At 35.4% G+C, this 14679-nt stretch overlaps 2 protein-coding genes across 4 annotated transcripts; both read left to right on the top strand.

The window, feature by feature from the left end:
* Window positions 1-5239: 5239 nt before the first annotated feature.
* Window positions 5240-10720, top strand: LOC114256116 (uncharacterized). Of its 3 annotated transcripts, XM_082904505.1 has the most exons (4): window positions 5250-5368; window positions 5637-5684; window positions 8102-8468; window positions 8586-10720. In XM_082904505.1, exons 3-4 carry the CDS (start codon window positions 8131-8133, stop codon window positions 9727-9729), a joined length of 1482 nt encoding a protein of 493 aa, XP_082760631.1. In that variant the 5' UTR covers window positions 5250-5368; window positions 5637-5684; window positions 8102-8130; the 3' UTR covers window positions 9730-10720. The 3 variants fall into 3 exon arrangements, with proteins under 3 accessions (XP_082760632.1, XP_082760631.1, XP_082760633.1); XM_082904506.1 differs by lacking the exon at window positions 5637-5684 and having other exon boundaries at window positions 5240-5368; XM_082904507.1 differs by lacking the exons at window positions 5250-5368; window positions 5637-5684 and adding an exon at window positions 7655-7673.
* LOC145807889 (uncharacterized) lies at window positions 9853-10497 on the top strand. Its single transcript, XM_082906880.1, has one exon. The coding sequence runs from the start codon at window positions 9853-9855 to the stop codon at window positions 10495-10497; it is 645 nt and encodes a 214-aa protein (XP_082763006.1).
* Window positions 10721-14679: the final 3959 nt, after the last annotated feature.

The raw sequence follows: 14679 nt of genomic DNA, 5'->3' as shown, positions 1-14679 counted from the left end.
TGCTCCAAAGCAGCCATTCTAATTTGCAGAGCCGTAACCCATTGGGGATTCTAGAGAGCCTCAGACACAGACCGCGGGATAAAGACTGACTCAAGCTTGCCAAGAAAAGACCGATGAGAAGCTGAAAGGGCATCATAACATAAAAACTAGGAAATAGGGTGATTAGTACTATTAAACCAACCAAACTGATTAGGAGGACGGTGTTCACAGGGTTGGATAACGGGAAGTAGTTGGGGAGTGAATAGTAGAGGGAGTACCAGGGCCTGAGAGCAAAAAAGATGCTGGAAGGAGCGGAGCACGAGAGCGACAAGAGTATGTTTGTAATGGCAGATGACTGACTGGTACAGATAAATGCAATAATGAAGGAGCAAATGAATCGATGATAAGAACAAGGCGAACACTCGGTGACAAAGCAAGAGGCGGGGCACTTGAGATGGAATCCTGAAACGTAGGGTTAGAACTAAAAAATGGCATATCTTCGCAAAATGTGACATCCATAGAATGATAAAAATGACGAGACAATGGATCATAACACCTATAGCCTTTAGACAGAGTTGAATAGCCCAAGAAAATGCATTTAAGAGACTTGTTATCTAACTTAGTCCGAGTAGGACTATGATCCTGAGCAAAACAAGTACAACCAAACACACGAGGCATAAGAGGAAATAACATGGTATCTGGACAAAGTAATTAAAAGAGGGCCAACTCGTGAAAAATCTGAGTAGGTGTCTAATTAATGAGGTAAACAATAGTAAGCACAACTATATACCAGTAGGGTTTAGGGACATTCGTCCCACAAAGAAGATACCAGACAACAGACATAATATGATGGTTTTTACGTTCAGTAATCCCATTTTGTTTAGGGGTGTAAGTACAAGTGAGTTGCTGCAAAATTCCCTGGTGATTAAGTTGGGAGCGAAATGCATCAGAGATGTACTCCCCCCCCCCTCTTATCAGAATGAATATTGCGTACAATGGTGTAGAATTAAGTTTTGACCATTTATAGAAATTGAATAAAAAGTGGAAGCACATCAGACTTCTTTTTAAGAAAATAAACCCAAGCACACCTAGAATAGTCGTTTATGAAAGTCACATAATAGCGATGCCCAGAAAAAGCCAAAAGAGGAGAAGGAGCCCAGATATTAGAGTGAATAAGGTCAAATATACAAGAGGCGCAATACATACGAGGAATATAAGAAGTACAAGCATGTTTAGACAGTTCACAAACAACACAGTGAAACTGATGATCCTTGCAAGTTTTATTAAGTAACGGAAAAAGTAAACATAAATAATTAAAGTTTGCATGTCCTAAACGAGTATGCCACAAGGCTAAAGTCTGAAAAGAGAACACATAGGAAGACGACTCAGGTAACACAGTTGCTTGTAGGCTAGGAGTGGTAAGATGGAAAGGTGTTAGGTCCCTGAAGTAATATAGCCCGTTGCGCTCAAACCCCCTGCCAAAAATCTTCTTCGAAGTCAGGTCCTGTAATAAGCAATGAGTAGGTAAGAAAATAACAGCACAATGAAGGTTTTTAGCAAGACGGCTAGCAAAGAGAAGATTATAAGCAAAATGGGACACATGTAAGACAGAAGTAAGTGTAATATTAGACGATAAGGACACATCACCCTTATGTTAGACATGTGAAATAGACCCATCAGCAAGACATACAGTTTGAGTGGTAGTAGAGACAGGAGGGGATAAACAAGAAAACTTACTAGTCATATAATTATTGGCCCCAGAATCCAATACCTAAGTAGGTGCAACGCGAACATGAAAGGCTGTAAGAGTACCTGTAGCGAGTGTGGTAGTGGAAAGGACACTTGAAGACTTGGTAGTGAATGAACCAAGTTGTTCTTGAAGGCGACCGATCTGAGATTGAAGTTGATGAAAATCAACAGAATGAGTCGGCTAAGGAGTACTAGATTTGTCGGCAATAACAGCAGTATGGGGAGGGCTTGAAAGACGTGTCCTTGCAAAGCGTTGCTTCAACTCAGGATGAAGCTTGAAGCACCATGCTTGGACATGATCAGCTGCGCAACAATGGTGGCAAATAACCTTACTACTAGAAGCACGAGAACTAAACTTGGCAACAAGAGCCATCTGATTTGAAACTGAAAACGAGGTAGGAACGGAGGAAAGAAGCAGAGCCACTGGTTGAATCAATAGACGAGCCTCATATAAGGATGGCATAGGTGACGTGTTCAAAATCTAAATATGAAGAGACTCGAATTCAGGTTTTAAACCCATCGAAAATTGATAGGTGTGCTGGCGAGCAAGACGAGCAGACACAATAGAAGCGGCAACATCTGGAAAATCACTTAATGGCTCATACTGTGCTAACTCCTCCCAACAAGATTGAAGGTATCCGAAAAATTCAGCAACGGTAAAGCCCAAAGCTTCCTGAGAGGCATGAGAGATATCTTGATAAAGTTTAAAAATCCTAGCATCATTGTGGGCATGTGCATACATCTGGGTAAGAGCATTCCATAACTGAGGAACTGTATCACAATGAATGAACATGTTGAACATCTAACCAAGTAAGGTGTAATTGTCAATATCCCATTGAACCCACCTATAATCATCAGCAGAAGGTTGTGTCTCGGTTTTCAGAAGCCGTCCAGATTTGCCTCTACCCCTAAGGTAGAGACGTATAAACCGACTCCAAGCAGCAAAGTTGTGACCATTAAGTAACACACTAGTAATCCGATGAACCGGAACATGGGAGGCAAGGGAAACATCTGAACGAGGCATAATGCTCTGGGTTTGTGTAACAAAGTCAGACATTCTGAAATACCACGAATCCGAAGTAACGGCGTCACACAAAAGAGATGTTATCGAACAAACCGGTAGCCTAAGTAATAAGGAACACACATAGGTTGCTTACCACATCAGCAACACACAACCCTAAAAGGGCTAGAAACCAACCCAGACCATCCTAGAAAGACGCTAAACTGCACAGAACCAGGACAGAGCTTGGTCGGCCGCTGTAGGAACCCCAGTAGTGACTAGAAAGGACTGCCGAGAGAGAGAGAGAGAGAGAGAGAGAGAGAGGGTTTCAGGTGATGTAAGGTGGTTGAAGAGGCTAGGTAAGTGAGTCGGCTACTAGGAAAGGGAAAAGAGGCTGACGATGGTGATGGGTAGGTGCGGCTATGGTTTCTTTGGCTTTGATACCAAGAATAAAGTTGTATAATATTAGTTTACCTTAATTTGGGTGAGACCATGTCTATTTATAATCAATATAAGATACACAAGAAAAATAAATTAAATAATTACACAATCAAATCTTAAAAATCAAATCCTTAAATAATCGTAATTTATAGAAATCACGAGATTTCCTAAATATACAATATTTTGTATTCCAACAATATTTGCCATTGTCGATAGATTATGCTATGATATAATATTGTAGATTTGCAACACCTCTTCCTCCATATAAATATCATATTTGTAAGTGCTATTACAATATCCCCATTACCATCCATTACGGGCTTGTCATTGTCTACAAAAGTTGCCAATATCCGCCGATGCTTCAACTATCCAGATTTGGTTCCTTACTTTGTTCTTTGTTGTCCAAATCTTTCTTCTTCTTCTATTTTTTCTCTTATTTTTATTTTTTTTATAACTTTATTGATAGTGAAATTTCACTGACTTCAGCTAAATTTTACTGAGTTAAGTTAGTGATTCACTGTCATTGACTAAAAGTGAAGAAAATTTTGTTCAAATTCAGTGATTGACTATCATAAAGTTTCGTAAGCATTGAATTTTTTTTGATCTATGACCAAAAATAAAAAATAAAAAAAAAATAATCTCAAATTTCTCATTTAAGAGCCCTTCATTTGAATTTTTTACTCTAAAATTTGGAAATAAGAATCCCATTTTCACAATTGACTTTCAAATTTGTAATTTTTGATTATTGATTGAAAAATTCACTGTGTTAGTGAAATTTCATGTGTTCAATGCAGAAAATTCATGATAGTCAACGAAATTTCACTATTCACTATTGAAAATAGAATTTCACTTTAATTTGATTGTCTTAAGTGAATTTTTACATCTAAATTTGAAAAAAATAATCTAATTTTTGTAATTATCCTTCAATTTCACATTTTTAGACATCAATTGTCACGACAGTGCCATTGAAATTTCATTGTTTAATAAGAACAAACACAATCATATATATATATATATATATATATTTATTAGAATTTCATATATATCATGAATTTTATTTTAAAGATTTTGATCAGGCAATTAAAAAAAAATACAAATATAATAAAAGCGAAGATTTGTTCGTTACTTGTGAGTGAGGATATTTCTTTTCAAAAAATATTTTCATACTTTTTGAGAAATTATTACTAGAGATCTAAATAAGAAAACCCTATAAATATTTTATCAAATTTTATTTTTATTTTTATTTCTATATGATAGATCAATTTGACATAGAGAAATGTTAAAAACTTAGAATTTAAGATCCATAATTCACTCAGAATGACATGATAAGTGAAATAGATCTTACATGATTGAATTCATAACAAATTAAAAATTACATATATTTTACCATATTATTGTGCATAAATTGTGTGACTTAAATTATCGGTGTCAATTATTTTATTTTATTTTTTTCACTTTTAGATATGATATACTTTTTTTATTACATCATACATAATACAGAAAACATGAAATAAAATAATAAAATACCTAAAACAAAATGTTTAAAACTTTTAAATTTATTTTCAGTAATGTGATATCAATTATTAATTTAGGGTGATATTTTAAATAAAAATACTAAAAATTTAAAATAAATTGTAAAATATTTTATATAATATTAGTTTCGAGTCGTATCTGATATGGATCCTAGCCTACACCATATGAATATTCTCTATTTATTTATTTATATGTGAACTAGCAGTGCTCTATTTTGAAGGCCTCAACATTGGTCTAACATGAATGGGACAATTATAGAAAAGTGATGACAAAATGAAGCGAATAAAGTATATTTTCTTGCGCAATCTAATGTATAAACTGTTTGTATTCCCATCACTTTTTAATTATTTTGTGATATTATCCTTTGTTGTGTTTGGTTAGAGGATTTGAGGAGGGATTTAGAAAGAAAAATAGAAAAAGTAGGTAAAATAAGAATAAAATATGCCTAAATTTCACGTAGTTTCACACACCTTTTCCCTTTCCCTTTCCAAACCTCTCTCCAAATCCTCCAACCAAACAAATGTAATTGTCCCAAAGTAAATTTGGTAACAAAATATAACTTCTGCTTTTTATTACAAAAAGAGAGGCAACGAGGGGAAGGGCAGTGAGGACTCAGGCGGTTATGTGCGGATTTACAAAGTTGGAGGAGCTGACTGTAAATGTAATGTAAGTGAACTTTCCAATCCAATCCTGCTTTGAAATTGAAATGATCAATTAATCAATTAATTTCTCTGAGCTCAAACCCTAAATATCGTTTTTTACCGCGAAGTGTGTACGATCTGAAATTGGATGAATTTCTGACACATTTATACAGACTGACAATCATAGAGTTTTCACATTTTTATTAGCTTTTTTTTTTTTTTAAATGTATGTGTGTATTTATTTGTGCATTTGAATCGTCTGTTCATGACTGCATGTTTTTGAAATTGTTCAGAAAACAGAGCCACTTTCATACAAAGACATTTGTTCAAGTTCAATTCTGGTAACAAAATCTATGCTTCTTTATTTTGAATTCTCACCGTTTCTGTACCCTAATTTTGTACCTCTAATTGTGCATATTATTATTATTATTATTATTGTATTTGTGTTGGTGTTATTTACCTAATTCTGAAATGGAGCAAGCCACATATACATATAACTTTGTATAGGCTCAAAAGTATACTCATAGAGTTTTATTTATTTTTATTTTTTTTGGTTGTATAGTTTGGGAGTTGGGTGTTGCCAACCTTTCTCTGCTCTCGATCAATTTTTGGATCGGGCAAATTTTAGTTTACCCCGTGTGGTATAGGTCATGTGCACAAAGCTTCCCTATCATTTGATAATAACTACTTAACCCCCATGTGATTTTTGAACTAAAATGCACACCTCGCATCGTTAATGCGAAAACAAAAAGTTCAGTTTTCCCCTCTATATAATTTACTTATCAGTCATTCATTCACTTAGCACACCATCTGTAGAGACAAATTGAGGGAAATTAGAGTTTTCACTCTCTGACCAAAAAAATGTCTTTCATTCTTCTTCACTGGTTTTGTGCATGCGTAATCGGACTCTGATTCTGCCCAGTTCGCTCTTATCTGTCTTTCTTACACACACATTCACTCACTCATATATGTATATAAGAAAAGTGGCACTAGTATGTTATTGGTAGAAGGCTTAGGGAAAGCATGTAACTGGTGGAATGCTTGGTGATGCTGCCTCTCTTTGTATCACCGATGCCCTTGTTGGGATGATTGAGTTATTGGTAATTCTTTTACTTATTGGGTTCAATTTTGTTTATTAGCATGATTACAGTAACCATTTGTATGCAAATGAATCCATTCTCATTTTACGACAATCAATTTATTCAGTTGATATTGATTTTAATGTGTTAATTGCTTTTTTATATTGTAAAAATTTTGGGTGGTCATTGTGGTCTCTTGGGTGGTTAGAGGTGGTAGCATTGGAGTGAAGTGACTGTAATGTTGGTGGTTGTGCTTACTGTCAAAGAATAAGATGAATGAGATAGAAAAGGAAAGAGAAAGGGCCATTTTGGTTAAAAATTTGGATGGAAGTGTTTTTTTCCAAACTCCTCTTCAGCATGTGTGTGGCTATCACAAACTGTTATCTTGGATAGAAAAGTTGACCTAGCAGTTTAGTTCACAAACCAAATGGAGGTTAAGTGGTTAATTTCAAATGATAGGGAGGCTACAAAGTGAAGTTTGCCCTTTTGGGATTTATAGAATTTTTTTTAAGTGGTGGGGAGCTTGTACCACAAGGGGGTAAAGTGAAATTTGCCCTTTTGGATTTTATAGATTCTTTTTTAATGGTGGGGAGCCTATATTACAAGGGGGTAAAGTGAAGTTTGCCCTTTTGGATTTTATGGACTTTTTTTATTTTTTATTTTTAAATTTAATCTATGCTTTTGGTAGTACTTGGGTGGCATTTCCTTAATTCCTTTTGAATGAAATAATCTTATTATTTATCACAAAAAACACTTAAAAAGTAAGTTTGGCATTTAACGATGATAAATGACTGTACAAATAAGCAGTTTAAAGATGATTATGTGTGTAAATGCTGTATGGCTGTCTCAAGATTTGGTAAGGATTTTCGAAATGCATTTCTTCGTTCTTCTTTCTGTCGATATTGCTTTGAAATCACTTGCCCTTGTTTTCCAGTCAGCTCTTCTTTCACATAGATCCTCTTCTAAGAAAGAAAAAAAACCTCTAATCCTGTTCTTTCCTCTGCCTATTGCTTAAAGCTAATTGGTTCTTGTTCGGTCTGAAATAGATATACGTCTTATCACTCCGTAATAAGTGGCACTCATTTTTTGTACTCCATAGGCTGACAGTTTTAACACCTAATATATCTCCAGGAAGAAGCCTTGTTAAAGCCGTTAACTTCTTTTTCTTTCTAGATGCACACTGTCAATATGAATATAAATGTAATGAGCTTACTGATGTCAGTTGTATTGTACACCTTCTACCAATAAGTGGTACGTTCTATGCTCTTGATTGTTACAATGCATACAATTGACCTGCTAGATTCTGTGGTAACACGCTACAATCGGAAAAATGGAGTGTCTATACTGATTGATCACTGCATCATAATTAGTTAGTCTGCCTCTGGCGCATAAAATAGATATCACGGTACTTATTTTGAGTCCTTTTCCGTTATCTGTTGATCTTTCTTTAACAACTTAGATATTCTGAACAATGGCCTTTGAGCAACACAAAAGTTTACAATTTATCATTGCCATCGTCTATACCTTATAGACTTGGCTGTTTTAGTTGATATAAGGGGGTCATGTTAGATGATGGAGTCAGCAATTACATTTATGATGGATGATAATTCATAATTGAGATATGAGTATGTAATCTTTGCATCAAATGGGGGATTCATATGACACAGTTTCTGTTGCAGTTGTCTAATCAGTTGGATGCATATAGCATATGGCAGCAGTAGATAAGACACTGTTTTGTTTTTGTCATTGGGGTGGTGAGAACGTGATACGCAAAGATGGATCTATCACATACGTGGGTGGGATTACTGATCAGATTATGGTAAAATCAGGCATAACTTATGATGCTTTTGCGAAGGCTGTTTTCAATAGATTGCGTATTGAGCCTTCAAGCAAAGTGCTGCACTTCACTGTGAAATTCAACAAGACACAATTAATAAGGTTGACAGATCAAGATGGAGTTGACAATTTGATACGGTTCAACAATGATTTTGCACACGTCTATGTAGAGGAGGCAGTTGTTGCCACACCCATTGTGGGTAGCATAAGGTGAAAGGAAATCTTACTATATCATTTCAGAGATTCGCTTCTTGTTTCTTCATTGAGCATTGGCAGTGTAGCCATGTTATTGTGATTAATGTTAGTAAGTCTTTAATTTATATGCAGGGGATCAACTGCTGATGTCCAAGCAATCCATGCACATTCCGGGGAAGGTCATGTCGGTGGTGATCATTCAGCTTCGGTGACCTCACGTAGTGATTCAACCCCGCTTGCCTCTGCCATGTCAGATGAGACAATTTTGGAAGAAGGACAGGCATTTGAGAATGCTGAAGTATTTCGGCAAGCTATATTCAGATATGCAATTGCCAAGAAATTCACCTACAAGTACCTTAACAATAGCCCGAAATATATGAAAATTCAATGTGCCGTTGATGAGTGCCCATGGAAATTAACCGCTGGGCGAGAGGGATCGTCAAACCTTGTTTCAGTTAAAACAGTCATTGACAATCATTCACATTCTGCAATGGATCAGATAAAGTGTAAACCCAAATTGATGGCTAAGTTGATGGGGAATATCATCCAGGAAAAGATTATGGATAGTCCAACTTATTTGCCACAAGAACTTTATGATGACTCAGTGAAGAATTTAGCGATTACATTAACCAAAAACCAAGCATCGGCTATCAAGAAGAAGGCTAAAGAGGTGATTCATGGGAAATTAGAGAACTACTTTAAGGTAATACCTTGGTTGTGCAATCGTCTAGTGGAATTAATGCCTGGAACAATTGCTAAATGGTCATGTACAGAGGACAACGTATTCAAACAACTGTTTGTTTCATACGAGTGCTCAATACGCGGCTTCCGTGTAGGGTGTAGACCATTGATTTTTATAGATGCTCGGCACTTGAATGGTCCATGCAAAAGCACTTTACTAGCTTGTTCAGCATTGGATGCAAACAATGAGATTTACCCTCTTGCTTATGGTGTGCTTACTTCAGACGATAAGGAAGATTGGTTGTGGTTTCTAGAGCACTTGAAGCTCGTGGTACGAGACCGAGAAGTGGTTATTGTTTCTGATAGGAATTCTTCTATACTGTCAGCGGTAGAAAAGACATTTGATTCAAATGGCCATGCTCATTGTTTTCGTGATGTGCAAGAGAACTTCAGTAAGTTTATTGATACTAATCGTAACTTTAAGTTGCAAAGTAAAGGCAAGGAGACTGCACATAGGTACCTAAATGAGATTGCTTATGCACGGACTGTGGACACATATGAGAAAGGCCTTGCCAGAATGTGTACATTTCGTTAGGATTTATATGATTGGGTGATTACCAGTGGGCCTGAATATTGGTCTAACGCTTTCTTTAAGAAATGCCGTTGGGATTATTTGAATAGTAATGAGGTAGAGTCATTTACTGCTTGGACAGGGGACATGAGTTTGTTGCATATTCCCCTTATGATGGAACCTAATCGTGTGAAGTTGTCCCAAATTTTACTCAGTAAACAAACTGAAGCAAGAAACTGGAAACTTCCTGTTGGCCCAAAGATTGAGGAAAGGATTCTTGAAAACCAAAAGCTCAGCCATGGTCTTGTTGCTACACTTCATTCTGATTTTGATGCTGAGGTACAGGAAACCTGTGATGTGAAATTAGTTGTGAATCTTAAATTTGGTACTTGCACTTGTTTGGAGTGGCAAATGAGTGGTATCCCATGCCGGCATGCATGCTGTGCAATTGCATTAGCAGATATGGATGTGTATCAGTGTGTGGCAGATTGGTACAAGAGGGAGGTGCAGGAGCTTATATATGCTGAAGTGATGAATGATGTTCCAACAATTGAAATGGCATGTCCCGATGTGCTTGGTGTTGGTGTTGCAGGTGTCTCAAACTTCGAAAACACTTCCACTTCACAAAACAATGATGTTGTGCTTGCTCCATGTGCCCCAAAGATTAAACGGCCCCGTGGCCGCCCTAGGAAGAGACCGTTTGAGGCCCTTGTCTTGGGTGTTAGACATTTACGCTGTTCTCGTTGCAATGTTGTTGGACACAACCGTAAAACATGCAAAGAATCTTTATAGATTTGGTGGGAACTCTGTTGATGGATGGTAGTTTGGTTAGGGTGGACATATGTTTTTTCTTGACATTTTGCCTTGTACTGTTTCACTTGGCTAGTGTTTTGATCGATAAAGCGTATTCCTAGATTATTGTATTAAATTGAGCTGAACTGACGTAAGAGTCTGTTTTGTGGATTATGAATCTTAATTACTACCAAGTTTAGTGGATGTGAAACAGTTCCCTGAACTATTTTCTACATGAAAGATAATTGACTGTAACTTGTGTTCGATAAGAAACAAGAAGGTACTAAATTTATTTGACTTATATCTTCAACTTGGGGCCCAATTATTCACAGGACAGGTTGTAGAATTGAATGGGGTAAGCTGTTAAAACTATGGACATTGGAACATTTTGATAGAAGTCTCAGAAATTTTCAAGAAAACAAATAATTGAATGTTAATGGAAGCTATGGAAATCCTATTTGAACAGCGGAGGCTCTGTTCTGAAGTAAAAATGAATACTAAAGAAGCTCTAAAGAAATAGAACAAAGAGACTTTTTGGGTCATGTAAAGATAAAGATTAATGTTGATCGTATTGATAAAATTACTGAAATCCTTAGTCTTAAATCTCAAAAATCTGCAATGGAAGATAAAATTGTTGAGTTGGATAATGGCCTTGTTTGAGAAGTTAAAAAAAAGTGAAATGATTATGAGTTTAATGTGACATTTTGTCTTATTAGCTATTCTAATTTATTTTGTCCTTTTGTGAATTTTAGCTCCAAAAAAAAATATCGAAAAGACTCTTGCCAAACAGGGCTAATGAGAGGAATGACTTGAGAGAAACATTGGATAGTTCAGAGTCTAGGGTTGCAGAACTTGAGTTAGAATTAGTGACAACCAAAGATTCACTGAAGAGACTATCTAGTGGGAAGGAAAAAATAGTTAAAATTTTGTTGATTGGGCAAACTGGGAAAACTGGATTAGGATTTAAAAGAGATAGTAAAAATAAAACCTAGTTTGTCAATGCTACCAATGATAAGTCTAGTACTCCCCAAAGTCATCGTGTTGAGCCTCCTTAGCCTGAACGTAAGAAGGGAGTCAATTCTATTGTCATGCCTGTTCCTATGTATCATCACTGTGTATTAAGGGCCATATTTGTCCTAATTGTCATAGGTTGAATCTGAATAGGTCTTCTAGGAATCCTTTGAGGTGTCAGTCAAATAAGGGGAATAGCGGGTTTCTTCGTCATCTAGAGGCACTGGCAAACCAATCTAGGAACGTTAGTTGTGAGATAAATAAGTTGTTCTGTTATTAGGAATTGGCAGGATCCATCTGTTAACCAAAATTAATTTGCCAATAAAAAACCTAAGAATAACAAGGGGAGAAAAAAAATCCAGGAAAAACAACTAGCTAAATACTCCACCTAAGCCTAATGAATTGAAAATTAAAAAAAAAAAAAGGTATGGGTAAAGAAAGGGGAGTTGCATTGTTATGTGGTACACATTGCACTTAAAGCACATGATTCTTCTATGTGGCATCTTGATTTGTTGGAGACACATGAGGGAGATAAGTGATTATTTGAATTTTTCAAGGATAGTTATGAGGGAATTGGGACCTTTGGAGATAGCAATTGTGCCCAAATCCTAGAAAAGGGAATAATTGTTTCTCCGGGGCTATCTAGATTGGGAAAAGTCTTGTTTGTTAAGAATTTGAAAAAATATCTGCTGAATGAAAAATATTTGAGAGTTCTAAACTATGAGCTCTAAAGGAACTTTTTGGGGTGGGCGCCACCCATTAATGTGATGTTTTGGCCTTAGTTTTTTTTATTTTTTTGAATTTTCACCTCATTAGTGCTCAATTAGACCTCAAAAATTAGAGGGATGAAACATTGTTGCTGCTGAATATAAGCTAAATTTGTGACAGTATTCACTATGTGCAATTTGGTGATTCTGGTAATTCTATACTTGATAATTCTAGTGCATGCATTGTGAAAGGTACTCAAACTTCTGATTACTGTTAATGCATTATACCTGCTGCATCTCTTATTTATAACAGTGTAAAGTTAGTTGAAGTGGAACTATGGCATCAGAGGTTGGGACATCAATTTCGGTGATCTGTCCAAAATTACAAAAAATGAATTTGCGAAAGGAATCCCTAGAATAGGGCATAGTAAGGGCCTTGTTTGTGGACCATGTTAGATTAGTCCATGTGAGAACTTGTATTTTTATATAATTGATTTATTTCAAAAATTGTATTGTTGCAATTTCATTTATATTCGATTAGATTAATCTTGCTAAATAAATTTAGTTTTTTAATTTGTATACTCCAATTTAGAAAATCAATTATAAACTTTAATTATATAAAGTCACTTTAAAATGGGTAATTCATAATTATTAATTTATATTATTAAAATTTCGTGGTTAGTAATAATTCTAAACCCTTCTAAAGTAATATTTTTTTTGTGTTAACTTCTGTGTCATAATCAAGTTGGAGAAACTAAATTAATAAAAACTAAATTGATTGAATCCTAGTTAAGATGAAATCATTTAGTTAGAGTATTATATATATATATATATATATATAAATAAAAGAGCAAGCATGGCCGGCTTTCCCATCCCCTCTTCCCTAGGTGTTGGCCTTGTTGAGCATGCTTGCACACATGCACACTTCATACACACTTATCCGACTGAGAGGAAATGAAGAGAAGGAGACGAAGCTTTGGTGAGAAAAAGAGGGAGAGAAGAGAGTGTTCTTGGTGGTGATCACCTTAAGGCGGATCTTTGCACAATGCTTTTGAGGTAGAAATGCATCACCTATTTAATTCTAAATTTTTATATATTTTATATGTTCAAATAAATCTCGTCTTCTGTATGATCATGCACGCAAAGAAAAATGGAATCAAAGATCATATTATTGTTTGGTAGTTAATTTTCAGCATTGTCGGGATTTTTATACGACTAGACAAGCTTCAATGTTTAAATTCTAAAGTCATTGTAGCTTGTTTAACATGTATTACATGTATAAATTTTTATAGGACAAACTTTATTTTAACTCCTTGTGGTTTAGGTCATGTGCGATTTACCCTCTAATGTTTAAATAGTCACATAACTCCCACATGATTTGTGTACTAAAGTACACCGTTAAACATTTTGTCTAACTTAGCAGCAATTTTGAAACACATGGCAGACATAAAGGGTTATCTGCTCATTTTAAATTTTAAAGGGGGTAAATCGCACATAGAATAAAATACAGGAGGTTAAAGTGCACTTTGTCTTCCAAATAAATGATGAAAATAAAGGGGTATTTAAGTCTTCTTCATTAAATTATTGAGGGGTCTAAGGGAACTTGTGATAACCTTATTCTGTAGTATGCTAATTGGTCCTTAACATGAATATGATTATGTGTTTGATATGATTTTGTGTGCCATTATGTGAAAATATGTGGTTTTGAATTTCTCTCTGTTCTCCGTAGGAATATCTGTTTGATTATCTGCTTTGGAAATTAAATTGAAGGCCTTATCGGCCACAGAACCCGAAATTGATTGCGCCATTGTGATTAGCGTAATTTTTAGAGCCTACGGTGAAATTTAATTGAAAATTGATTCAGATCAGAATTAATTGATTTAACTGATGAATTAGTGCCCAAATACTTTATTATTATTATATTGGAATTAGTGGGATTTGTTGTAATGGGGCACTACACCCTCAAATTCCCTCTTTAGTTTATTTTGGCTGATTTTTGACTCTAACAGTAGAGAGAGGGTCGGCTAGAGAGGGTGAGAGAAGAAGAATTGTGTTTTGTGAAGAATTGGAGGATCAAACTCAAGAATTTGCTATAGATTGGAAGAATTAACCCTCTAGGTAAGTGAATTCATGAATTGTAAGTTATCATCTTGTGAATTCAAGTTTGAATAATGGTCAAGAACATGGATTAAATTGATTATGAGGAAATTGAGTTGATTTTGTTGTATTTGAAGTCATTAGAGGCATGCATGTAGGAAATTGCTATAAATTTCCATGTTTATGCATAAATTGTGTAATCCATGATGAATCTTGTTTGAAATCTATGTATTTGATCATCTCTTCACCAAATAAATTGAGAATAATGAATATCTCTCACATGCAAGTGTAGATCATGGAAGTGTGAGCTTTGCATGTTTGAATTTGATGTATTGGTGATGAGTTTGGGTTAATTTGAGGCATGCAT

The sequence above is a fragment of the Camellia sinensis genome, chromosome 14 (assembly GCF_055761805.1).
Source record: "Camellia sinensis isolate YWXY chromosome 14, ASM5576180v1, whole genome shotgun sequence".
NCBI lineage: Eukaryota > Viridiplantae > Streptophyta > Magnoliopsida > Ericales > Theaceae > Camellia > Camellia sinensis.
The sequence above is the reverse complement of the archived record's forward strand: the minus strand, read 5'-3'. Positions and strand labels throughout refer to the sequence as shown.